This window comes from Coturnix japonica, chromosome 15 (assembly GCF_054131305.1).
Source record: "Coturnix japonica strain WE chromosome 15, WE-NBRP24, whole genome shotgun sequence".
Lineage (NCBI taxonomy): Eukaryota > Metazoa > Chordata > Aves > Galliformes > Phasianidae > Coturnix > Coturnix japonica.
In genome coordinates, this window is record NC_140677.1 from 7,071,700 (window position 1) to 7,097,727 (window position 26,028).

General features: G+C 42.1%; 1 protein-coding gene across 2 annotated transcripts in view; it reads right to left on the reverse strand.

Annotated features, from left to right (window-relative positions):
* Positions 1 to 26,028, reverse strand: part of PTPRG (protein tyrosine phosphatase receptor type G) — a 367,775-nt gene that overhangs the window by 73,816 nt on the left and 267,931 nt on the right. For both annotated transcript variants that reach the window (XM_015875220.3, XM_085516326.1), the window contains 4 exons: positions 20,541 to 20,698; positions 15,695 to 15,887; positions 2,407 to 2,591; positions 300 to 408 (listed from right to left, as the gene is read on the reverse strand). In XM_015875220.3, the coding sequence (XP_015730706.2) occupies positions 300 to 408; positions 2,407 to 2,591; positions 15,695 to 15,887; positions 20,541 to 20,698 (645 nt within the window). The remainder of the gene's footprint in view (positions 1 to 299; positions 409 to 2,406; positions 2,592 to 15,694; positions 15,888 to 20,540; positions 20,699 to 26,028) is intronic.

Sequence of the window (26,028 nt, forward strand, 5' to 3'; positions counted from 1 at the left end):
CCCTTTACATAAGGGGGACACCGATCATCCACATGTTCTGCTACAGCTGTGTCCCTGATGCAGAAGAGTCTGCAATGGATTTATTCTAGGAAACTAACACCAAGTTTTGCACTAGGCAAATTCTTATCACTGGAAATAAGACTCTGATGTTCACTGGTCACAGTATGGAACAAGCACTATCTGCATGCATTCAAACATCATCTGAAATCATTCCACACCATACAGCATTCTGTAAAGAAAACGTTAAACACACACAGTCACTTAATGTAACAGTACGTATGTACATTTGGTTTTTTTACCTTGAAAGAGCATAGTCTGGCTAAAGTCACTACGCATTTCATTTCGGCAAACTGCTTGAACTCTGAACAGATAAAGGATGTCAGGTGAGACATGGCTAATGATGGCCTTCTGTTTAAAAAAAATAGATATTATTCAGTTTTTTACCCCCACAGTACTGTCCACGATCAGTTTGAAATATATAAAGCATTGTGCTAACATTGTCTTATACGGCACAAACATCCTCACTGATATCTTAATGGAAATTTTCACTGATTTCCCTGGAAGGGCAAGGCCAAGGTCAAAAGACTTCCTTGGGACATAAATGGTTCACTCAGACCTTGCTGACTTCATTCTGTTTCTCAAGGAAGAGGTGAATGTGCCCCATGACAATCTCCTGCTCTGAGAGTCTCTGCTCTCAGAAACACCTACACTCCTAATTAATTGACCTTAAAGGAATTCAAGTGAGATTTTTGTTGGCAGAGATGCAAGTCCCAAACCTGTTTTAAGCCTAGAAAAGGACTATATGCTCAAACTGACTATTCTGCAACCAACAGGTTATGGAAATTAGATGCTGGTGGCCTGAAATGGTTCAGCACACTGGCTGGGATGTTGCTATACACTCTTAGACACGAGATGCTGCCTTGCTGCCTTCCAGCTACTTCTCCATGTTGCCTTAAACTGCAATCACATCAGTTCGTGTTTTCAAGCACAAAGCACCAGTGGCTGTGGAGATCACTTGAAATACCAGTGATCTCTTTAACATAACGCTGTCTAGCTCTGTTTTAAGATGGGACAGCCCAGCTGTCTCTGCCAGAGCACTAAAGGCAAATTGCACTTTGCTCCAAAAAAGAGTTTCTTTCTTCTCTTGCCCCTGAAATAGACTAAGCTGTCGTTGCTTTCTTAACCTCGAAGCTCTGCTGCACAGCGCAGGGTCTCACAGCAATTTATTTCGAAGCTATCACTCCATCACATCCCCTGCACTTTTAATTATTTCTTTTACATCAAACAGGATGCCGTCTCCATGCCCACCTCATTTTTGCTGATTAAGGCTCTCCTCCCTATGCCTGATTAAAATGAAATCTCCCTTAAGAGTGCAAAGTTATGACAAGAGAGAGGTTACAATACATCATAACCTTGGGTGCCTTTCAATACATTCCTGTCTGGTTTTGTGAGGCACATCATTCCCTAATGTGACCCAGATAACAATGTCTAGTGGGGAAATTGAAAATATAAATGGAAAATGAAGTAAAAGAATCTTCATCTAAGGGAATAAGAGAAGTATTATTGTATAACTGATTGAATGGGCCCACAGGACTGTGTATTTGAAAAAAAAACACCACGATAACAGTCATTAGGAATAACACTCTGTGCTCCTGCATTTTTCATGTGCATATACAATTACTGATTTCATTATTCTAGAGGCTTTCTTTGATTAACAATAAACGGAGGCCTTTCAAACCTGAATATGTCACTTTGATTTTATATGCAGAGAACGTTAAAAGACCGGTACAATACTTGCTTCCACTTAGACAAGAATGACAAGCAGATCAAATCCTAAATGGAGGAGATAGATCAGTGTTTGCATCTGTGCTGGAGCTGTCGTGCTCTTCCCACTTCTTCTCTTACAGCAGGAGTGAGGCACTGCATATACAGAGCTACTCTGCAATAATTCTCCAGACCTGACTACTGCTGGCAGCACTTACTGATCAGAAACCGATCCAAAGACTGCAAAGGGCTATGCACAGGGAAGAGCCTGAAGCCAGCAGAAGATTTTGGGGGATCGGGGATTTTAATGTGAGAAGCTGTGAGCTGAACAGAAGCTAAAAGGTACTCAGAGTCAGACTATTTCCTGAGCCAGCTGCTTCTCAGCAACAGCACATGAAAACGTGTCTGCACATTTAATCCTTTATGCACTCACATATACTATAAAATCAGACACCAATGTTTGGGTTAAGTCTGTTAGACAATGTTCAACTAGTGCCTAACAATCTAATAGCAATACGCAGCAAGTCAAATGCTAGTCTGTCTGTAATGCAACAGCTGCTTCCCTTCTCTGCTTCCTTCTGCTAAGAAGACAATGTAAGGACAGTTTGACACATGTGTCTGGGGCTGATGCTGTGGTTTTACCAGGTCCTTGTCACTGTCCTTGGTGAAAGTCTTCTCCTTTTCATCTTCATTTTTAGTCCAACTGTAGGAGATCATGTAGTTCATGATTGGAGGGTGGTAGATGGTTTCTGGTTGGTTCCAGGTTACAAGCAATGCTGTCCTGTTCACAGGCTGCACTTTCATGTTGACTGGGGGAGTGCTGCAAGCTGAAAAAGGAGAAGAAAAATATGAAACTCTCGTAAATACCTGAGAGAAAACAAACAGGGAGAACTGTGCCTCACTCTAAGACCCAAGCTTTTTCTTTAATGCCCTTGCCTGCAGTAATAGCTTACACTGCAATCCACTGAGACCAATGGGATTTAATACCACCTGCAGCTGCTTTCTGCTCTCCAGAGTAAAGGGAGAGAGAGAATCCATTCTCTGCAAGTTGGCTGCTCAGTGCTTTGCCTCAGTTTCAGACCTGGCCATTTGCACTTATATTTTAACCTGGTCACTAAAAAGTTTTATATTTCCACATTCACAGGTTCCCTTACAGCTGAGCCCCACCTTCCCTGGCCCCCACTCTTTTGCCATATGAAGGAAGAAAACAACCTGGTGTGCTCTGCAGGCTCTGGCAGTAGCTGTAACCTCTAAAAATGTGACATTGTTATTGCAGTAATCATTGTCCTCTTCACCCAGTACATCTTTTGTACATGAAAAGTTACTTGCTTTTTCCCTACATATTTTCCTTCATAGTCTCTGAACTGTTCGTCATTAAAATATCAACAGCACAGGAAAGAGCAGCACCTGATGGCCCTCAGCCATCTCCTTCTGCTAACAGGCAGGGGAACCTTCCAGCCAGTCTCCAAAACCTGTGACTCTCTCACCATACCCAGAATGCAGAGGCAGAAGTCACTTCTGGCCCAAGCCATGGTTGGTGGGGTGGTCAGCACGGAACAGCTTAACTAGATGGGGAGCTATGGCTTCTGCTCAATGCATATGGCCAAACCCAAACATCTCCAGGGAAAAGCACACTCTGGCACAGAACCAACACAAACACTTTGTGGAGGAGTGGGATGCAAAGCACAGCCCACTCGCAGCTGCTGCGGAACATACCTTTCAAGCAATTGAAATATGAAGGTCAAGGTACTAATGAAAAACACTAGATGGCACTCATACGCTATCTAAAAGCCTATCATTCACTTTCCAACTATGGAGTTTAGATTTTTCCCAAGCTTTAAAAAATCACGTTTAAAATAAACAATTCAGGACAGATTCTCACGTTCACTTTCCAAATATAAACTCTGAACCAAGAAAAATCACTTGCAATGATACCTAAATACATGCACTGTAGCAAAGGAGATGGTTAATTTTGGCAGGGAAAGTCAAAGCATCACCAGCCCATCACATTTACACTGTTTCAGTTACTTTTCCCAATACGACTTTTCCATTTAAAGCCAGCCCATCCAGCTTGCATGTATGCTGGTATGTGTGGTGACTGGGCATATATCTGGACATTATTTCACTTCTATAGAGTCTTGGTTGTACTGTAAAGTCTGCTTCTGAGCCTACAGTTCCAGGTTGGTCTCATAGCTCTGCTGTTGCATTAATGAAATAAGTTACAGTTCCTAAATAAAAGAAAGAAGAGTGCTGTACACACCAATATTACCAATACAACAGAAAAACACCCAAGGGCTTCATTCTGCTGGCAATGCAGCTGGGTGCTGAAGGGGAGGGCCTGGACCTGGCTCTGAGGGCACAGCTGAGAGCAGACAGCATTGCTGGGATTTACAGAGCTTCGTGGTTCTTGGTATGCCTCTGCATGCTCACCTTCTTCTGCTGAGACTGTCAGATCAATTCTCACATCACTGTTTACAGATAACGGTGCCAATAAATCATAACTGCCCCCTCTGAATCCCTTTGTCATCATAGAATCGCTCCTCAAAACGCCACGCCAGCCTTTACCATTAGTCCTAAGCAAATCTGACTGGAGGTGGCACCCAGGGTGAAGGACTACCCAGACCTAAAAGCCCTATCTAGTCCTCCTTCTCCATGAGGATATTCAGTGATTTATACAGTTAAAGCAGTCATGCATTAAATTGTTTTAGAAATAATTCAAGCAGATAACCTTCATGAGAGATGGACAGATTACCTTAATTGCAGTTTTACTCTCAACCACCCCAAGCGAGTGCTTTTTCAGACAACAACCCTAAGCCACCCAATGGACAGGGGACTGCCACGTCCTCCATTCCACACCACTCTTTGCAGCTGGCATCCACACAACTCAGAACAGCTCATGACTATCAGAGGAGAGAAGCAGGTATGTCCCAAGGGTAAATGGAGACATACAGGCTCAGTGTTAAGACATCCAGTGCCACCGTGCAATGTGATCCAAGGATATGGGCACTTAAACCAGCTCAATGACTGCAGGACTTCACTGAGACGTGCTGATATGTTTTTACCAGGGCCACTGCATGACTGGGGTGAGCTGCCTTCACAGCCAGCCAGGAGGAGATGGAATTAACCCTGCTGCTATTTCAAGGTAAATAATGTTACAAACTTTTTATGACTCAGTATGACTTTGCCTCAATTCCTCGGAGGCACTTAGAAGAACCCTGATGTAATTAAGTAATAACCAGCATTTTCTGTTCACTCACTTTTTTTTTACAGCTTATGAATGGGCAAAAAAATATATATATCCCTTTTATAAAATGAAACATATGGTTTTATTAATTTAACCAAACCTGCTCGGGACACAATGGAATAAAAAAACATTTGATCCAATAATTCAATTTGATGATTTAATTAAAGAGATGTATAATAATGTAGCAAATGTCTGAAAAGCAAGAAAAAAACCATAATGATTTGACCATTTATAAAACAACTGGCATTTTCCACAGAGGTAATTTTCCTTTCAATATTCTGTGCGCACTGGATTTGCAGCAGAAGATTAAAAAAAAAATTGCAGCTCTTCTCTTTCTTTTCTATTATTATTATTATGTTTTTAACACTAAAGAGCTTCTACTGATTCCACAAAATGTGCCTGAAGGACAAACAGAAGCAGAAAGAGGTTGGGTCAGGGAAGAGGTGACTGAGTGTTCCTCGGGACTGAATCAGAACACAGCGAATAGAAACACGAGTGGGTTGGTGGGTTGGTCAACGTTTTCTTTTAACCAGGCAACATAAGCAAAGAATCCAGTGAACTCACAATGTGCTTCAGAAAAAAAGGAAGAACTCAGCCCAAGAACCAACATCGCTTCACACTGAAATGGCAGATTTCAGCTATTTTTAGGAAAGTATTACTAATGTTCTGTGTTAAATTCAGATCCTACGGGATAATAAAAATACCGAGGGAGATTTCAGGATGTCTCTCTGTGGTTAACAGTGACCAACCCTGTATGTGTTCCACATTTGCACAGATGTGGCACTGAGGGATCTGGTTGGTGGGCATGGTGGGGGTGGGCGGTGGTTGGACTGGATGATCTCAGTGGTCTTTTCCAACCTTAATGATCCTCTGAACACCAAGCAGAGATATTTGAACTAGCTCTGTGTAGGTCTAGGGTGATACCAAAGCCATGACAGAGGGCTATCAGACAGACAGTGGCAGGTCCTCCTGGAGACAGAACAACCTGGAGCCTCTCTGGGAGGCTCAGCAGGATGGGACACTGGCTGCAGCAGGGGCACATCATGCAGCAGTGCCCTGTGTGCTGCATGCCTTGGACCTCTACAAATAAAACCCAAAAGCTCACTTAAGCTTAGAGAAAACCTGTTTACCACTTGCAGACAAATGCAGCATGATAATACAGTCCTAAGCACTGGCCAGGCCAGTCCTACAGCACAGAATTACTTTCTTCGTGTTAAAAAACATTCCAGTGGGCTGGAACAAACAAAATTAATTTAACAACTCCACATTCATCTCTTCCATAATTTGATTTGTGTGTTGTATTTGGCTACATAACCTCCACGAGGCTTTCCTAACTGGAGCCTGATAAAGCTTAATCCAAAAGCTCCTGGCAGCTCCATTTCAGAGAGCTGAAAGACAAAAAGGGGGCTTATCATTTTGCAAAAATTAACCACTGATATTTAGATACACCCATGACTGCAGAAAGGGCATGTCAGAGAGATTATGACAGCTTTCCTTTTCTGTTTGTTTGTTTTCAAAAGCAGCCCACATTTCTCTTTCAGAGAGAGAGATGCAAAAGCAGCCAAGCTTTCTGGGTTTCATTATGCTTTTTGCATATGCTACCTGTGGTTATAAGAACTACTTAGGGAAAGCATGAGAGAGCACAGGAGCTATATATGGGGTTATTTCTTCTACATCTTCTCCCTGTAATACAGGTATCTCTCATGATGAATCCAGTGGTACTGAGCTCAGAGGGATTTATAAAATCCTCTAAAAATATTCTAAGTTAGCTTTTCTGTGCATAAAAATGTCACTACTTTAAATGCAGTTATTTCTAGCTGTGCTGTGCCCTCTTTTGGAAAATCCCACTCTCTCCCTCCTGTTACATGTCTCAGCAACACGAACCTGCCATTCCTTTTCCCTGGTATCATGGGATATGCATTGAGTGATGGAATTCTGACATTTTTCTGCACATAAAAGCAGCATCCCAGTGAAGTCCTGAATCCCTTGTGAGATGGGCATGGACCTTCTGATGCAATTCAAAAACAGAGAAACATCTGCATATGGGGATGTACCCATAGCATGCTACTGCCTGAGGACTGCTCAGAGGCAGCTAAAAGACAGCGACAGGGGTCTTGTGCTGCTTAGGTCTACAGCTGCTGGCTGGAAGGTGAGATGAGCTTCACTTCTCGTTTTTCTCACCTGTTTCAGACATATATGGGACTGCTGGCATGAAATGGTTCTTCCACTGCAAAGGAGGAGCAAAGCAGAGGGGACATTTTTCCCCACAAAGTCAAGAGAGGAGTAACTGAGAGGTCAATAGGATGTTGCATGCTTTTCTTCCTCATGGTGCAAACAAGTAGGCAGCTGAGCTCTTGAGGCAGAACGGCTGCTTATTTCCCCTAAGCCTCAGCACTGGGAAGGAGCTGGAAGAGCCAGGTCTGCAGGACAGATGGAGCCCTTGCTGCCACTGCTATAGTGATGCCCAAACTCAGCCCTGAGTTTCACAGCTGATGTCAGAGGAGCCTGCAAACAGCATCATCGATGCCTGCACTATTGGAAAAACATTGTGCCAAGCTTGGCAGCATGCAGAGACCTGATTGCAGACAAGACAGAAGCAATGCCACCACCAGCAAAGGGAAGAAAAATGCTTTCAACAATATGTACACACACACTCGTATTCCTTCTCATTATCAGGTCCTCAAAACTATAAAAACATTCACACTTGCTTTAATGCCACGCCAACACAATCATGGTACCAGTGGTGATACAGTGCCAGCTCCAGCTGCCTCGTGTTGGTGCTACTCGATGGAAATGCCTGAGAAGGGAATCTGACCCATGACAAACAACAGCATTCTTTTGGCTGTCTGATTTAATCTTAGAGTTCAGCAAGGGCTGTGCTCCCAGAGGATAACAAATCGACTACGAGGATCATATGCAGAGACAACACATGCTCTAATACATAGAAAAGTGCTATGAGGCATACTTACAACATTTTCGCCCTACTCCTTTTACTAAATGTGTGCAATTCTTTTCTTTGCTTTAGCGTATGCTGTTAACTTCCTGTAGTACTTATAAATGACATTATTAATATATAAGGATAATTGCTTTAAAGGGAAGCATGCATTTTTCCTTTACCTTTGCCTGCACTTTGCCAGCAGGCATTTGCAGGCTCTGGAGCATGCTATACACGCAAATATTTGTGTTGATCTACTTCAATCCACAGGCAGAATGTAGCTAGGAGACAGACTATTTATCTTCCCTGCTCTTACCTTTCACTATGCTTCAAACAAGGCTGTTTCTTAAGGTGTAAGGGACACTGACAGATCCTGCACTTGTTTTTTGAGCCGCATGAAGTAACATCTTAGACTGCACATGGGGCACTGCTGCCCCAGCAGCACTAGGCAGGCTGGCTTTACCCCTGGTCTACCTGCCCATTTCCTGAGGTGAATGTATAACCAGCATCTGGAGCATTTTTGATTCATTCCTGTATGGCTCTTTCTAGCATTTGAGTTTCCATGGCATCACAGCAACAGATCCTATTTTTCTGAAAGGCATGGATTATGTGTTTTACTAGGCTGTGTTTGAGCCCAAACATTTCATATAGTTCACAAACATCGTTCTACAGCTGTGGCCTGAATCCTTGAATCCTCAGCAGGCACAGAGCAGCTTTGCTCCATCAGATGCCATGCTGGGCTAAGCTGATGTCTGCTGGGGATTGGCTCCGCAAGCTCTATGTTTATACTGCACACACATACATGCACACAAAGGGTGCCCTGTGTTTAAAATATACATCTACATCCTTATATAGACAGTGTGTCTGACGTAGCACATTCAGTGGCATGTGCTGAATCCATATGGGGAGCAAGAGGGATTTCCTGCAGGAAGGATGCCTGTCTGATGTGTTGTCCAAAATGCCATTTCCCATGTCCTGGTGAGGGCTGCTTGGATCAGGAGGCATAGGAGGAATGAGCCAATGGGGCCAGGAGAGCATTCTGGTACCTGCCTCAGGGGTGCCCCAAATCAGTGAGGGAAAGTGGCCTTTTTGTAGCCTTTGCAGGCTTTTTCCAATGAGAAAGATGCTCCACAGGCACAGCAAAGGCCAATGAAATTAAAATCACTCCTTCTATTGGCCAAACAGCTGGATCAGTGGGTACACAGCACAGAAATGAATTCCCCACAGGTTTAAGTGGAGCAAATCATCCAGTTCCCTTACAAGTACCTGGCTCTTCTAGCTACAGTGGCGGCTATGAACCCAAACTATGTTTCCTTTCACTCTCTATTCCTCCAGCTATTTTGGTTATGCTTTTATACGTAACATATAAACAAGTGCAAACAGTTACTTACTACTTATTAATAAAGCTACTGGCACGCTGTCCACTACATTCAGGGACAGACCCATGCAGAGCTCACATGGCAACTTCACAAAGGTTACAGTGGGTGAAAGCAGCAGCCAACAGAAGAGTCACTACAAAGGCAAGCATGAGGTCACGTTTATACACCACATCTTTTCGCACCTGATTTTCTTTCAAAATGGGCCATTTTTTTTCCCTATAATGCTTTGTCTTCTACCTGACTAACTCACGACTATTTAGGATACAGCAGCCTGTCCTCTCCCACTTCTGCACTGTGCGCTCCAAGACAGCAGTGCACATGAGGATCAGCACTGCAGATCAAGACGTGGATGACAAAAGCAAATCTGAGGTGGAACAGATGAGACATGCAGAAGGAGCAGACTGGCTACAGCAGGTACCCAAGGTGCATGGCAAAAGAGACTATCACAGCTGAAAGGGAGTACACTTGCTCACAGCACTGAGGGATAGTGGCTGGGCAAGACTACAGTGCAGGAAGATGCAGGGCAAGCAATTAGCAGTGTGGTGTTACCACCCTCAAGTGCAACCTTTTGCACCCAGTCAGCCTGCTGCGCCAGCTGAAACCCTAATAATGATACATAGATTCATCTGCACCAGCACACAGCAGTAGGGCACTGACCTGATTAAAGTACACAGTTCATGAAAGAGGAATGGAATGGGAAAGGGCAATCTTCATAACAATAGGAAATCAAAAAGTAGGAAAAATCCAGTCATCCAAGGAAAGGGGGGGAAGGAGCTGTTAAGCTGTGAGGAAATCAACCTGTAAGACTGATTCTTCCAAAGTGCAAAAACAATCAAGTGGTAAACATCTCATAAATTAACTAAAAACGTTCCTGCTCATTTGAATTTCCCCGAAGATACTTAAAGAAAATAAATAGTAACGTTTTGGTTTAGCAATTCCGTGTTAAGACGTCAGTGTGTGTTATTTTAAATTTATGTTTACAATGCTGTAGTTTCAGAGAGATTACAGTTATGCTATACAATATTTTGTGGCCATTTAGGTTTGAATAAAATATATGCATTCTGTACAAGTAGAACTTGTCTGCTAATCCCCTTTCTGGCCTCCCAGAGAGAACCTGAGGGCATGAAGAGACCATGAAGTTGTTTTTAGGAAGTTCTCATAAAACATGTGCATTTAGAAAGCAAAAACAAATTACTGGGAGTAATAACAAAGGCTCTAAATGAGGCAAATAACTCGTTCTCATTGAGAAATACTGCCATCAGAGCTCTAAACTATCTGTCTCTGAACGGCAACGTCACTGCACTGCGCTTAATCTCCAGCAGAACTTAAGACTGTAGATAATGCTGCAGTGGAGATGCACTCTAAGTAGCAACAGGACAAGAAGTAATAAGCTGAAGTTGCACGAGAGTTCAGGTTGGATATTAGAAACCATTTCTTCTCCAAAAGAGTGACGATGCACTGGCACAGGCTGCCCAGGGAGGTGATGGAGTCACTGCCCCTGTAGGTGTTCAAGAACTGTGGAGATGTGGCACTGAGGGATGTGGTAAATGGGCATGGTGGGGGTGGGTCAATGGTTGGACTTGGTTGTCTTAAAGATCTTTTTCAGCTGTAATGGTTGTGTGATTCTACGATGCACTCCGACACAATGATGCCATGCCAAAAACACATTACCTTCAGAGGAAGCCTTGGTTTCTTCACAGAAGCTGTGAAGTTGCACCTAAGAACTGAACTGTTTTGCTCAAGCAGTGCTGTATCTTTGACTGTAGATCGATAGCAGGAGCCACAGCTCCAGTGCAAAGCATGGGGGAGGGAAAATCCAAGTACCTTCTGGGTGGTTTTAGTGGCATTAAGTTACAATGATTTCCAAATGGTATCACTACAACTTACAAAGAGCACTAAAGGAAAAGGATCACCTGCACACTACTAGAGAAATGTCCCAGCTGTTAGAGTTCCAAGCTAAGTTTTACTAGAGTGAATTTACGATTGCTTATCATTTAACTTAGCCTAGGATCATAATTAAAGACAGTACTCTAAGGTGAATTCCCACTGATGGGAAACAGCATCATCTGAGACTCCAGCAAAGAGTAATCAGACACCTTTGGGGAAGTAATCAGGCATCTGTGAAAGAAAACTCTGATGTCAAGAGCCCCTCACATGGGATGCTTGTTTAAGTGTTGGGAGGCTTGCAGCACGTTTAATGAGATAGAAAGGTTAAAGGTTTTTTCTTTTTCTTCCAGAGTTAAAAAACATAAAGAGAAGAACCAACATTTGACGGTTCTAATTAGCAGCAAAATGAAATGGGCAAATATTGTTGCACACGGGGTACACCCTGAAACAAGGAAATGAAACAACTTTTCCTCCTGAGCTTCCATACCTTCATCTAACTGAAGAAGGTAAGGTTCTGTAAATCTCTCTCTCCTTCATGGGACAACATAAGAAAGTACCAAAGAATATGCAGGAATGGGTCCTTAAACAGGATAGACTTTTATGTAAGAACTCTGTCCACCAAGGGCAATGTACACCATGAATGTGATAAATAATCAGCACTAACTTTGGAAGCTGCCTATGAAAAGCCATGAACACAATTCATGAAGGACACAATTCTGAGCCACAGAGGGCAGGACTGATAAGAAAGGAGAAAATTCTAACAGAGATAGTTATTTGCAAACAATCAAGTGCTGCCACTGGCTGTTATTCACAGTACCTGGTGACTATTTTACAGATGCACTCATGGTTTAGTATGTCTGTACAGAGAACCTCAACATTTGCAAAACTTTATATGAAATGGTAGCGTAACACCGATGAGTCCTCTGGTATGATGGTTTATTATCTACCCGCCAGCTGTTATTATTATATAGCTGTACTGTGTATATCTTGAATGGTGGATTTCAGAAATACTGTATTTAAAGGCAGTCTGTATGGTTTCTTAAAACAGCTCTAGGGTCAACTTCAGAATTAAGTTCAGTCCACAGGCTCTGCTTTAGCAGAGATCTTATGCGTAGGCTTTTAGCTCAGGCATACGAGCAGTTCTCAAGAGAACTGCTTTAAATTGGCTTTTGTGAACAGGCGGAAGGAATGAGATAACAGAACCAAAGAAAACTCGTCTTACTAAAAACTAACACAAAAGGAAAACAGGAGTTTCCACTCTCAACTGAAAATTTAGTCTTCTACGCTATTTCAAGTTAACTACAATATTTTTGCCATCTTATATTCTGGTTGCTGTAAACAGTGCCATCTCCCTTTAGTGCCTCTTTAAAATTAAATAATAAGAGGAAAAGGAGAGTAACTACAAAAGAAAAGATGCAACATTCACACTTAGCTCACAGGCTGGACCCAAATTCATTGGAGGCTGTACTGTGACCCAAGATGGCTTTGATAAAGAGGAGAAAAGACATTCCCGTTTGCTGCCAAAGCATTCAGGATCCCATGCTTATCAATGGACAACTGCAGAGCCTCACTGCTTTGCGCTAATCTGAAGCTCGCTTTTCAGTGGGGAATTCTGAAAATTATTCTGCACATTATGCAAATTGTTCTGGGCACATTTTCCTCCAAACTAAGAAAGGCTTACATAACAAATGCTACGCTGTTTTCTAGATTAGCACTACTGCCCACAGACTTAATAGTGTGTGACAGAAGAAACAAATTGCAAAAATTCACACCGACAAACAAATCCAAACTTCCCCTCCAGAGCTGGAGACCATCACAAACCATACTACCTTGCAGTAGAAAGACACATTTTCATGACCTTGCCCTCTCCTACAACATACAAACTTAAGCCCAGGAGAGCATACAAGGAGGTAACATGTGACAGCCAATGGTCACATTGCCAAACGCAATGAGGAAAGCATTGAGATGCAATTGTGAGGTATGCAGAAGATTCCGCATAGAATAAATTTGTTATGCTAACCCCACGCTCTTATATTTGTATGCTAGACTGTCTGGCTGAGCAGCACTCTGTATTCAGCTTCTTGGTACTTTTGCATGAATGACATTGTATAAAGAGGTACTGTATTTACTAGCTGAATAAACAATAGGTTTTGCTTTCACTCAAGTATTATGACTTCAACTCATTTTATTTATATGTCAGTAGTTCAGAATGTGCAGTGGTCCAGGCACATCATCACTGTTCACCTTTGTCAAAGAAAGGGCCAGAAACATCCACGTTGTTATATCTCTAGAACAGCTATAACTCATCCCTGTAACCTTTGGAGGATATGCAACAATTCATTTTGTGTTAGTAACACTGCAGCAATCTATTTATTTTTGAATTCATGAAAAAAATACACCTATCTTCAGTGTCCCTTGGTGTGCACACAGCCCAAAATGTGACAAGTTGACAGAGCTGGTACAAAAAGACTGGCTGCCCAGCCATTAGCTTCCTACAGCAAAAGCTCAAGGGAAAAAGAAATCACCGACTTTAGCATCATCCCTGCCATTAGATGGCACGCTGGATGTTGTCAGATCACAGGAAGGGGGATATGTAACTCCCTACGTGAGTCTCTAAGAAGCATGATGTAAGCTCAAATACAGAGATTACAGGACCTGGAAATGCTGGGAGAGGACCCAGGGAGCACGTTCTCAGGAAACCAGTCCCCAGGCATGAAAGATGTTAAGCACCCAGGTACTAAACTAACCGAGGATGGATCCACATTTATGCAGCTCCCTTCATCCAGTGAGCTGGCTTGCATCACGTTAACTAAGCCACATGCACTTGGCTGAAGGAGTCGTAAGAGTCCATAAGGAGCAAAATCAGCGAGAATCATTCCAGTGACTTCAAGTGCCCCTTCAAAATCAATTCTTCCAAGTTCAAGGTGACCCCATTAACTACAGACCCTAGCATTCGTAATGCCTGTAATCGTGGCTTTCAGGCATTTACCGTGTGGGGTAAAAATCACCTAAAACATTTTTATAATCTTAAAAAACTTGCAGTGAGGAAAAGAATATTCAGGCATACGGCCAAAACAATAAAATCTTGACTATTATACCATGCATACCAGCAGTACCTTGGCTGCACTCAAAATAATAACTAGATAGTTTTGTCACTTTTAACATAACGTAACCTATTAACTTTCATCACTGTTCTGGGTAAGTAATACGTACACAGGATATAACTGAAGAAATAAATATTGACACATGTTGCTATTAAAACACTGACTGAAAACTGCAGACCAGAGCATCAGAGCGTAGCAGGGTCTCTTCAATCCCAAGATCTCCTTCTCACTTCTGATGTAAATTTTCCATCCCAAGGCTGCCTTTAATGTAAATGGGGTTTGTGTACGTGTATATTATATATATAAAAATAAGCACGCTCACAGAATAATGAGCCCTGAGAAATACACTCTTTCAGCACTCTTGAGGGAAGGTGAGGCTGCTGAACGCAGCTGTTTTCATGATTCACATCTGAAAACTATGCTCTATGGGCCTGGCCAGGTGAAAATGGCAGGTACGCAAGGGCAGCTTGTAAATCTGCTCAGCTATTTCCTTCTGGCAAACTGCCCCCTGTCCTTTAACTTTACTCGGGACTGGTTAAGCACTGTGCACTTCTCGAGACTGAAGACTGGGAACTACATGTCATTTCTCCTACCATAAATAACAGCAGTCAATAAAATAAAGGCAAATAAAGGCAGTAAATGATATTTATTTCCAGTCTTATTTTATCCTGCACACATTTCTCTCAGAATTTTTGATGTGTTCCTCTAGCCAAGGCTGCCTGTGCCAACGCAACAACCGCAGCCTCCCTCCTGCCCCCTCCAGCCTGCTCATTAGCCAGCGTCTGACAGAAGCAAGTACCAGCTGCTCTACAAAAAGGCACATGAAACACTTCAGCAAGATATTATGAAATCACATGTCTATAAGGAAGAGAATTTTTCTTTCCCCCAAGTCACCATTACCTGAAGGTTGATATAAACTTTTGATTAAAAGGACGGTGTTTCTTCACAACTCTATTTCTCCTAAGAAGTGAAAATCATATCCACATCTGGATACCCCATTTTCGACTCAAACAGCCAATGAGTCAGTGCTAATGGGGCTAAACCTTTACCCGTGAGCCTTTTCATTAGCATTTCTTGTTGTCAGGCATCTTTAAGGCCCTACAGCCAGCTTGGAAGAACATGGACACTGGTTGATTGGGACTTGCTTATTTGGGGCTGTATCTAAACGGTACCTCATGACAATGAGCTCCAAAGGTAACTGCAGGCAGGCATGGGGTTAGTTTATTTGTGGACATATACCAGCAGAGAACACCTGCATACGCTGCATTACTTCTTTGGCAGCTCGCATCCATCCTCAACACAATTTAATGACAAAGTTGGAAAAAAAATAAAAAATAAAATCCCTTATTAGTTGAATGCAAAATTTACAAACATAATCTACCTTTGGAAGCTTCTGTGCCCAGTGGATTTTCCAAGATGTCTGTCATATCTTGGCTCCACGCATCCTTCACAGCAGACTTAGACACCTTCCTGTTGTTCAGGTTTTGCTGTGGTCGGAAGTTATTCCTCAGGTACTCCACGGACTTGACGTGGTCTTGTTGCTCGGTGGTGAATATGGAATAGAAAGCTTCCAGCTGACCATCATGGCGGGGGAGAGAAAGGACGTTAATTAGAAAACAATGTGGTGAAATCTGGATGGCTGATAAGAGAGTAAAATGGCAGGAAGTGTTGATGCCAAGACTGATAAACCCTGCGGGAAGTCAGGCTGCCCACTGAAATCACTGCCAACCGCCTTATCTCAGCACAGGGCTTATCCTGCCCAACAGAAGAGAAGAGCTTTGAGCAACTCATGGCTGTCTGTCATGGACAAGGAAACATTTGCCCTCAGACCTGTTGTCTGGAAGGAGTGTCTGTGTGACAGCCCTGCCAAGCCCTTCTCACAGCTGGCATTGCTTTGTTTTGCAGTATCATGCCAAAAATGTTTCCACCCCAAGAGCTCTTTCCAGGAGAGGGTGATGTTACCTTATCCCTTATGGGATGGACACCCAAACCCTGAGCTGACTGACCCATGAATGGAACAACCTCAAGACTCTCAGCTTGGAGCACCTTGACCTCCCTACCAGGCACTGCTCCCTCTGATGTCTGCTACAGGGTGAGAAATTGTTAACACAAAATGGGCATGGTTAGCATGTATTCCTCTGGGAGTAAGTTTCCTCAGCTGCATTCAGTTTTGAGCTATTTTTAATAGTGTATTAACCTGTAACAAAGAACTGTAATTGGGAAACTTTTCTGTTACTTTGGATCTCAGCATTTCTTTAGAACAAAATTTCTAGCAAACTAAGATGAAAATATTTTCAGCTAATGTTGTTCTCGCAGCTATCAAGGTCAGTATAGCATTTACTAATAGCTTGTTATCATTCAGGTCAAGAACTAGAATTAGTTATGTTGCTGCTGGAAAGGCTGAGCAAGACGGAGCAGAGAAAGATTCACTGCTGATATTGTTTACATCAACATCAATTACACATATTGATAGTACAGATTTGGAGAATACAGAATCTGGCCCAAGACTTTAAAAAGGACTTGGATTATGCTCATGGTTTAATGACAGGTCACTGTGAACACAACAACCTGTTCATTAAGTGCTTCTGTTCTAAAAGTATGGAATAGAACTTAAGAGTTGAAACTTCTAAGTGGGAAAAATGATCTTTGTAGCCTCAGCTGATGGTGCTGATAAAAATAATCAAAGGACGGTGTAACAGAACAGCTAAGGATACTCCACTGAATCAAGAGGTGCTCACTGCTGATATTTAATTTCCCTTCAAGCCAGTAAACAGAAACTCCTTTTTGCTACCGCTGGCCAGCTGGCCAGTTCTGCGGGGCTGGATGATCCTCGTTACTGGGCTGAAATCTGTAAATCTTTTCCAACCCCCACAGGCAAGCAGAGTCAATTTTCATGCTTTTCATTTCAAAAGTCAGTCTCCCTGGAGCGAGGATGCGTGCTAGGCTGGCTAATGGAGAAATATATGGGAATGCTATCACCGTGAGCAGTGCATGGACAGCAGGAGGGAGAAAGGATGGACCTCAGTGCGCAGATACTGAGTTGGCAGCTCTGCACCAATACACAGTACAAGGGAAATGAGCCTCATAATGGGCAGTCGCTTCCAAGATAACAGCACATCCTTGCACATTGTCAGCAGCAGCTTCCCCCTGAGGACAACTGCTCTTACTATACAAGCGGGGAGCCCAATGCACAGGGAGAGTGGGCAGCCAGCAGGACGGTGACAGCTGGTGGCAGGTTCCATCTCAGGCAGGGGACCCAGGTACTGCTTTGAGCCTCCAGCACATGCAGTGATGGTAGGATTTGGATTCTGCAGCTGAGGTGAATGTCATATTCCCAAGGTCTCTGCTGTAATTTTCTCTCTGATTCTTAAGAGAAAGATGTCAAAAAAAAATCTTGAAACTCTTTGCTAATTGTTAGTATAAAAAGCACTGACAGATGGGTTAAAAAGTGAGGTAAAAGGAATATCTTACACTTCTGTCTTAAGAAAGAAAGCAGATGATCTTGCTAAGCCCTGTGCTCCTCTATCATCTTCCAAGGAGACGCTGACCATAACTCTGTAAACACTTAATTATGCTTTCCACTCCATGCTCGAGAACCAGCTCTGATGAAGGCAACTAACAGGTCTTTAAGTTACTCTGTTAGAAGTTCATGAACTGGATAGCAACTGCTCCTTGTCAAGCCAAAGCTCTAGGCTTATGCTTCCATGACATTAATTGAATTTTTAAACTTTCAATGAGAACTTTTAAAATATTTTCTTCTGCCATGCTACCTTGGGGAGGTATAATTGCATTTTAACAACTGCCAGTTCAAATATGATTTTTAACCTTCCCCTTTTTATGTGTTGAAGTATATATAAGTCATTCCAACTTCATTTTTACTATAAAAATATTATCTACCGCAAATGAGAAATTAATTGATCTATAGCTGCCAGGGAAAAAATAGAGAAGATCTACAGTCAAAGAGCTACACTCATGCTCTTCAAGGAGTACAAGAGCTCCTGTTCAGAAGAAGAAATCATAAGCTGCTATAAGAGAGAGAAAGCTGTTATAAGATACCGAGAAACCTGATCTAAAATTCCAAGTCATGCAATTACAAACCATTAAAGCCTGGTGTGCACAGTGTTCTAAGGGCTGGATATAAAAATGGTAATTAAAAATACTGAAACTGTTATAAGCACAATGAGATACTCTGAGGTATGCATTATGAGAGATAATGCTGTGCTTTGGGTCACTGAATGCACTTAGCTTTACAATGCATCTGCAGGGTGACACGGCTTGTCCTGTTTTGTTGTCTAATTATCGGGAGAGATGATGATGATGGAGAGCACCGAGAATAAAACAGAGAAGCCTCTACAAATGGACCACTTCAGAACTGTCCTTTTTACAGCGAGGTATTTTGCACAAAAGCAAGGATTTAATTGGAATGGCAACAAAGCTTAAACAATATCACTTTCCTCCTCTGGGATTACAGACTGTTTCATGGGGTTTGTGATAAAGAAGGTTAAACTGTGGCAATGGATTATACTGCACTGTTTCTGTTAGAGGAACAAATAATAATCATGGCAATGGCAGGGTGGCAGGCTCTTAAAATACACCCATCCCCAGAGCTGCCAAGGGGGAGAATACTATTATTTATTCCACGTGTGCTGTAGCATCAATGAAAGCCTGTCTCCACGCAGAATATCCAGCCCCTCAACCACAAAAGCATGCAAAAAGCAGCAAAATGCCAAATTGTGAAGGCTTGACTTGGCACCACTGCTATTGTACTGCACAGGAAAGAAAACTATGCCAGGATAAAGCACCTTTATACCACCGTAGGGCTTGCCAGGATTTAGGAGTTTATTTGCATTTGTTAAAGCTAAAAAAGAAGAAAAAAGTGTGTGACCCACCCGACTTGTACACAGGGTATAAAACTGAGTGCGGGTCAGGCCTCACAGACATCCAATGATAAACAGTAAAATGAAAAGCTACAAGGGATTGCAAGTATCCTGCAGGCAGGGCCAGAATTCAAAATGATCCTGACAATCAGAGAAACAGCCTGAAAAAGACAATGGGTCTGATCCAATCATGGGCCCATGTGCAGAAAGTCCCACGGTTCACCCGTATGACCACACAGTGCACACTCAGCAGCAGTGCTAGAGAGAGCTCTGGAGAAGGCATTAGGAAAGGGGTTCCTGTCAGCCATCAACAGTGTCATGCTGTTGTGAAAAAGGCAAAGTAATGCTAGCACAGGCAGCTCAGCACATGAATCTGCCCGTCTCACGGTACCCAGATGAAGCACTGAGACCTGTTTTGAATGTGGGATTTCAGAAAAGCATGGAAGGGTCCATAGGGGAAGCATTAGGATGTAGGAAACTCGAAGACAAGCCTGGAGCAGGGACACAGCAACCACCTCCCACTCTTCTGAAATCTATGAGAGCCAACACCTTTCAGTCACAACCACTCACTGAGCCACTCAGGTTTTACAGAATTAATGTATTGAAAAGCTTTGTTTTCAGTGGCTTAAGGTAGATGAGTGGAGGACTAACTTCAGCAGGACGGCTTTCTAAGGACAACAATCTTAAAGCATAAAAAATACACTTTGCTGGTAAACACTGGACTATATTTATCTGTTACTTTATTGGAAGCATTCTTCTCCAGGCCAATCCCAGACATGGGGTCTGTCTGCATTAAAAGCTGCTATGTGCTAATTTTAAAGATTTGTGTGCCAGTTCTCTAAGCACATAATGGCAGCTTTACTGTGTTGCAAAAACAGTTAAGCATGGAGAATTAATGGAAGCATGTGTCTGTTCTAATGTAATTAGTTCAAATTACTAAATCTGAACAGAACTGGAATCACTCACTTTACTTTGAAAAGAAAGTTTCAATTAAAAAGAACAAAAAGGAGCACCATGTAAATGTTTACACCATAGCTTAACTTAATCTTAACAAAAACAATACCAAATAAATCACAGAGAGGAAACTAGGTTTCACGTTATGCCGTCTTCTTAAAACTGATGGCTCTTGTTCAGAAACAATATTACTAAAAAAAAATTATTCACCAACACTTCCCACTCTGTCAACAGAAATTTTTTTGCTCACAGCATTAAAACACGGGCTTTGAAAACACCACGTTGAAGAGGGTAAATCAAGAGCCAGCTTTCAGCAGGGGGTTGGACTCAGTGATCTTCAGAAGTCCCTTCCAACCCCTGCAATTCTATGAGATCTCAATGATGAATTGAACATACCTGATGGTAAGAAATGGGAACAGGCTTCCGGAAAACGATCCACTCCACGATCTCACTGCAGGGAGGAGTGGTCAGGGAACCTGTGTAGCGGTAGTAACTCCCCAGCGATGTCGGCAGCAGGTCCCTCAGCACAAAGGGATCCAGGAAGGTCTCTTTCTCTGTGAGGGAGTTTGACAAGCAAAATTAGCTTTTTTATATTTTAAAGAAGCATGCCTTTAAAACAGATGTCACACTGATAAGCAGCTTAGCAAAGTGTAAGGGCAACAACATATCTCTTCATATTTATATGTAATGAAAGATAGAAACACCCTATCAGAAGCACCCCGTATAAGTCGATGTGTTGATTATTAGAAGAGCAGCCAGATCGCCAGTCAATCCTATATGCTCCTATTCAGAACGTATGCAGCTGTGAAAAGCCCTTGCTATCTCCATGCTTTATGCAAACACTGAAATAACACTGTGTTCAGTGTTTTCAGCACTCAGTGAATTGCTCTGCAGCTTGATGGTGGTGAAGGCATGCTAAAGCCCTACTGGGACAAAGCTGGGCCCCCAGGGGTCTCACTCCTTGCAGTAAAGACTGGATGCAGTCAGCACAGCACCATAAGAACATTTCAGGGGTAAAAATGCTCTCTCCTCTAACCCGAGAAACTCCTTGTTGGAGCCCAGCAGGCTGAAGGATGAGCTCCTTCCAGTAACAGTAACAAGCTGGTGGTATTTAACAATGTGAAGATAAATAAATAAATGAAAGGAGGGAACAGCTGGAGGCAAGACAATTTCCTTGCCATCCCTGCACATTTATCCTCCACGCTTTATGTTGACTCACTCCCTCTCAATCTGTGCAAAGGTGTTCACTGCCTCAGGGCATGCTGACACAAGAGGCTCTGCCATACATCTCTATTCCTCACTTTCTATATTCTCAGTGCTTCAAACAAAAGCCAGCATTCACGTTGCAGCAACTTTCCACCTCATTAGACCTGCTGGGCAGCTGACCGGATCTCTTGTGCCTGATTTATCAGGTGACAGTCCTGCCCATGGCAGCAAGATCGAAACTGGATGGTCTTCGAGGTCCCTTCCAACCCAAGCCATTCTATCATTCTATGGTCTTCCATTCTCCTGCATATTATCATCCGGTTTGCCTAGTTCCAAAATATGAGTAATTCTTTGAAAGTCAAAGTATACCACTTTGTAACAGAATACTGCAATATCTTCATTAACCATTTCTTTCCTTCCAATCTGAGCAGATATCAACAACTTCTGCACCCTCAAGAAAGAAACATGCAAAGAATAAAACATCATTTCACAGCACACCTTCAGAGAAGTGTGTGTTCAGGTAATAAGTGGTAAAATACACATGATTGGCCAAAGTTCAAAGAGAACTAATCAAGAAATCATAATCACAGCAAAAGGTCGCATTTAATTTGATTTCCAATTAAAAACTCAATGGTTTATTTTTATACAGGAAAAACTGGTCTGAAAAACTGCAAACTCAGTCAGAGGATTTGATTTCAAACTTCAGCACAGTCGCAGCTTCACAACAAAATGAGGTGGTTTGTAATTAAGAAGCTCTCCCTATGAAAGCTGAGCACAGGGTGGGTGCTATGAATCCAAAAGTATGTGAACATGCAAACATCCTTTTTGCACTGACAGTCAACAACTATAAATGAAATAGACGGGAGAGGTAGAGGCAGATTTTAAGAGCTTCCCCTTGCATCCTTGTTTATTGGAAGATTTATGAGATAACGCTTTGGTTATAATTAACAATTTAGCTATTGTTAACTTGGATAACCTTTTATTTACAACGATGGAAACATCCGAGATGCTGGACAAACATTCTCTGGAAAACCAGGAATACAGAGTAGCCCTTTATCAAAGGCTGACAGGAGAACGAGGCCCATTCTGCACTTTCAAGGATTTTTGTGCCATGTGCTGACAATATTATATTTTAATAATTAATTGTTCATCAAAGGAAAAGATGAAGAACAGGGATGCTAAATTCAAAGTTATTCAAATTGCAAAAATGAATAATGCATGACTTTTATATTAAATACACACTGTATTAAGTAGTCTACATTTCATCCAACTCTGTCTTTCATTTTTAAACATTTTGAACTACAATATGAATAATCAACCAAGGGAAGCTTATTTAGACAGAGAAATACCTTATTTGAATGCAAACTGGAAGTATCCGACTATGATTAAATTTTACTTATCAATTAGGTAGATTTTTTTTTTTCCCAAGCGTTTGGAACCTCATAGTCAGATACAAGCAAGGATATTTCTTGAGGAAAAAGTAGCTTTGCTAAAGCACAGCTTTAAGTAGGACAGGGTGTACTCTCATTTTTCATGGCTACAAGCAACGCTGTAGGTTTCGGTTAATGAATTCCAAAGATTAAAATAAAAAACACCTATAATTGGATTACCATGACTTTTAAAATAGATGATAATCAATTGATTATGGTTTAATAACCCAGCACATTTGAAAACAGATCATTAATTTCTATCTCCTCCACGTAGACACATGGTACAGCTTTAGAAATTGGAGTCACAAACATCTTCGAGCCAAGCTTACAGAAAAAGTGACTTAGAAACTCAGGACTCTTTCTTCCATACAATATGAAAACAGGAAATGCCATGAAGTTATGCTCCTGAGAGCCTGAGACAGTTTGAGGATGGGATTTGAAAATCAAGTCACTTAACATTCCAGCCTCAAACTGCTTATGACTGTTGCTAAGTCTCTAAAAAGAATCATCTGCAAGCCAGGCAACAGCGCTCACCAAACACGGTGGGAACATGTTATTCACACATACTTACATGTGTGTGTGTGTGTGTGTGTTTATATATAGCATTCCTACTAAAATGTAAAGTAGGAAAAAAAATGCCATTTTTATTAGTGACTCGCATGAGCAGCTCCTGTTTCCTTTTCTCTGCTGGGACAGGCAGGGGTTTTGCCCAGACAGCTGGGAGCAGACTGGGCAGGGTGAGGAGTTCATAGGGAGAAGAAACCAGACAAAGCTGGGAACCACACAAGATTCTATGTGAAGAGGATTAAAACAAAAACCAACCAACAAAAACAATCCAGCATTTGCTGACAGGTACAAAGAAAAAAACTGGCAGACAAAAGCAATAAAACACATGGGTGATAACATCTGTGTTCACCTGCAAATAACCTGCGAACAGCGCAATGAATCCTGCAAAACCCACTTGTGAGCCAAGGAAGAACCCCACACCTGCGTGGTCTCTGCTGCTCCCTGCCCTGCTACATCCAGAACATGGAAAAACAAGCAGGAAATGTGAGCTGCAGGGTCTGACCCTAAGCACAGAGCATCGAACTGCAGAGCATCCCCTGAGAGGAGCACTAACAGTGCTACTGCAGCCAGCACCACGTTGGGTAGCCTGGAAAGGAGCAGCACCAGGAACATCACAGAGCTGCCACTCTGATCCTTACAGCCAATTTAATTGGCAGTTAACAACCGGTGAGTCGACATTGGCAGCACCAAGGCTCGTAAAGAAGTGCTCACTCTAATACTTCCCAAGGAAAAATTAGCCAAGTGCCACATATGCATTGTTGACAATTAAGACAATGTGATATTGCATCCCACAGCATAAAGGGACAATATGGTGCTTTAACTCTCACATTCACAAAATGCAATTAACAGTCAGCTTGTATCTTCTGATACAACGTTCCTGTCCACCTTTTGGTCTTCCTCCCTTAAAAACAATCCATATTCTGCTTCTGCCTCTGTCTGCAAACCAACAGAAAGCTTATATTTGAGTTTTTATTTTACACTAATACAGTAGGAAACATATATTTAAGTGACTCATGCAAACTCTCTTCAGCCAAATCAGCTGTGGAAACAGAAGACAAAAATAGAGGACTAAACAACCCAAGATAATATCTGGATGGCCGTGTACCTGTTTCAACAACATCAGGTGAAGTCTCTCAACACTATTTTTGTTTACTAGACAAGAAACACTATTTTCTTCAGTCCTTTATCATCAGCCAGTAGTGCTCCGTATATTCTTTGGGCTGGTAAATCTCCCCACTTTTTAGGACCAACGGCCATTTTTTGTACAACCGACCCAAAGCTACAGCAACTGCAGGCAAGCTTTAAGGAGCTGACCTATTTACACTCCAGATTTGTTAAAGCATCACCACATGTGAACAAATACTGAGCTGAGCACAATAGTTTTCACAGCAGAGGAAAAAATCAGATCTTGAAACCAATACTGGTGGTAGATACCCAACAGCTACTGCAGTTTTCAGAAGCCGATGCCAACAAATACTATATTGCAAGAGCTATCAGTTGAATATTTTGACTTCAAGGACAGACTTGCTAAAAATAAATTCTCTGAAATGCTGGAAGAAGATAGCCCTGAATTTTAACTGAATCACCGTGGAATAGGAGGGTTCTTGAGATATTCAGGTAAACAGCATCACAAATATCTGTGATCAAACCTCCTTTCAAATCTAACAGGAACTTGGATTGGAGATCAGAAGAAAATAGCTACATGCCAAGTCCATTTATATCTCATGGAATGCTTTGGACTTTCATCGTGCTTTTCTGTAAGAAAACAGGAACTTGGCTGCATTGGAAACAGTATCTTAAAATGAGCTTATTTCCAAAATTAATGTATGTGCAATGCCTGATAGGTGGAAACGTTACCCAGCTACACTTTGAATAACTGAAATCTGCAATACCAACACGAAGAGCTTTGAAAGTCTCCCAAATCTGTCAAACAATGTTACTGCCAATTTCATTTTCACGATGAGCCAAGTCATTCTAAAGCTTCTGCGTTCAAACATTTCAAAAACAAACACACAGAAATAATCCAAAGGACACCATGCAACACACCCAGCGAGGCAGAACTTCCAAGATAAAGCAGGCTGCACACCAGAGACGGGGATCAGACTCACTGTGGTGATGTTCAAGATAAGATTGCAAATATTATGCGTTACTTTAACTGGAAAGATCTTCAAATGAGAACTTGCTGTGTAGCATGCAGAGCAGTTTCTGACGGTCCTTTGTACTCAGTGTAATTCTTGTAGCTTATTGTGTAACTATTACTCTCATTTCTATTTTTTTTTTTAAAGGCTAGAGCATCTGCTGAACAATGCAAAGAAGCATAAGGACATGTAAAGCAAAGCATTGCTGGGAGGAAGGGAATGAGATAATAGCACACTCCTTACTCTGCAAGCTGCAGTCTCATTTAACCTGAGACAAGTGGGGTGGTACAAAGAATAAGAGGAAAGAAACACAGGCAAGTCTCCTATGGAAAAAAAGAAACCAACGTGAACATTTCCATGCCAGGTGTCAGACATGGGCTTAACTTTTCTCCCTCTTTCTTTTATAACAGTTATAAGTGGAAACTGTTCAACAGGAAGAGCTTTAGCTGGAGAGGAGGGATCTTAAGTCTTCAAGGAGATGAATTAAGAAATAAATCAGAGCCTTTAATGCTCACATACTGTTAATGCAGGGTTTTGGCATAG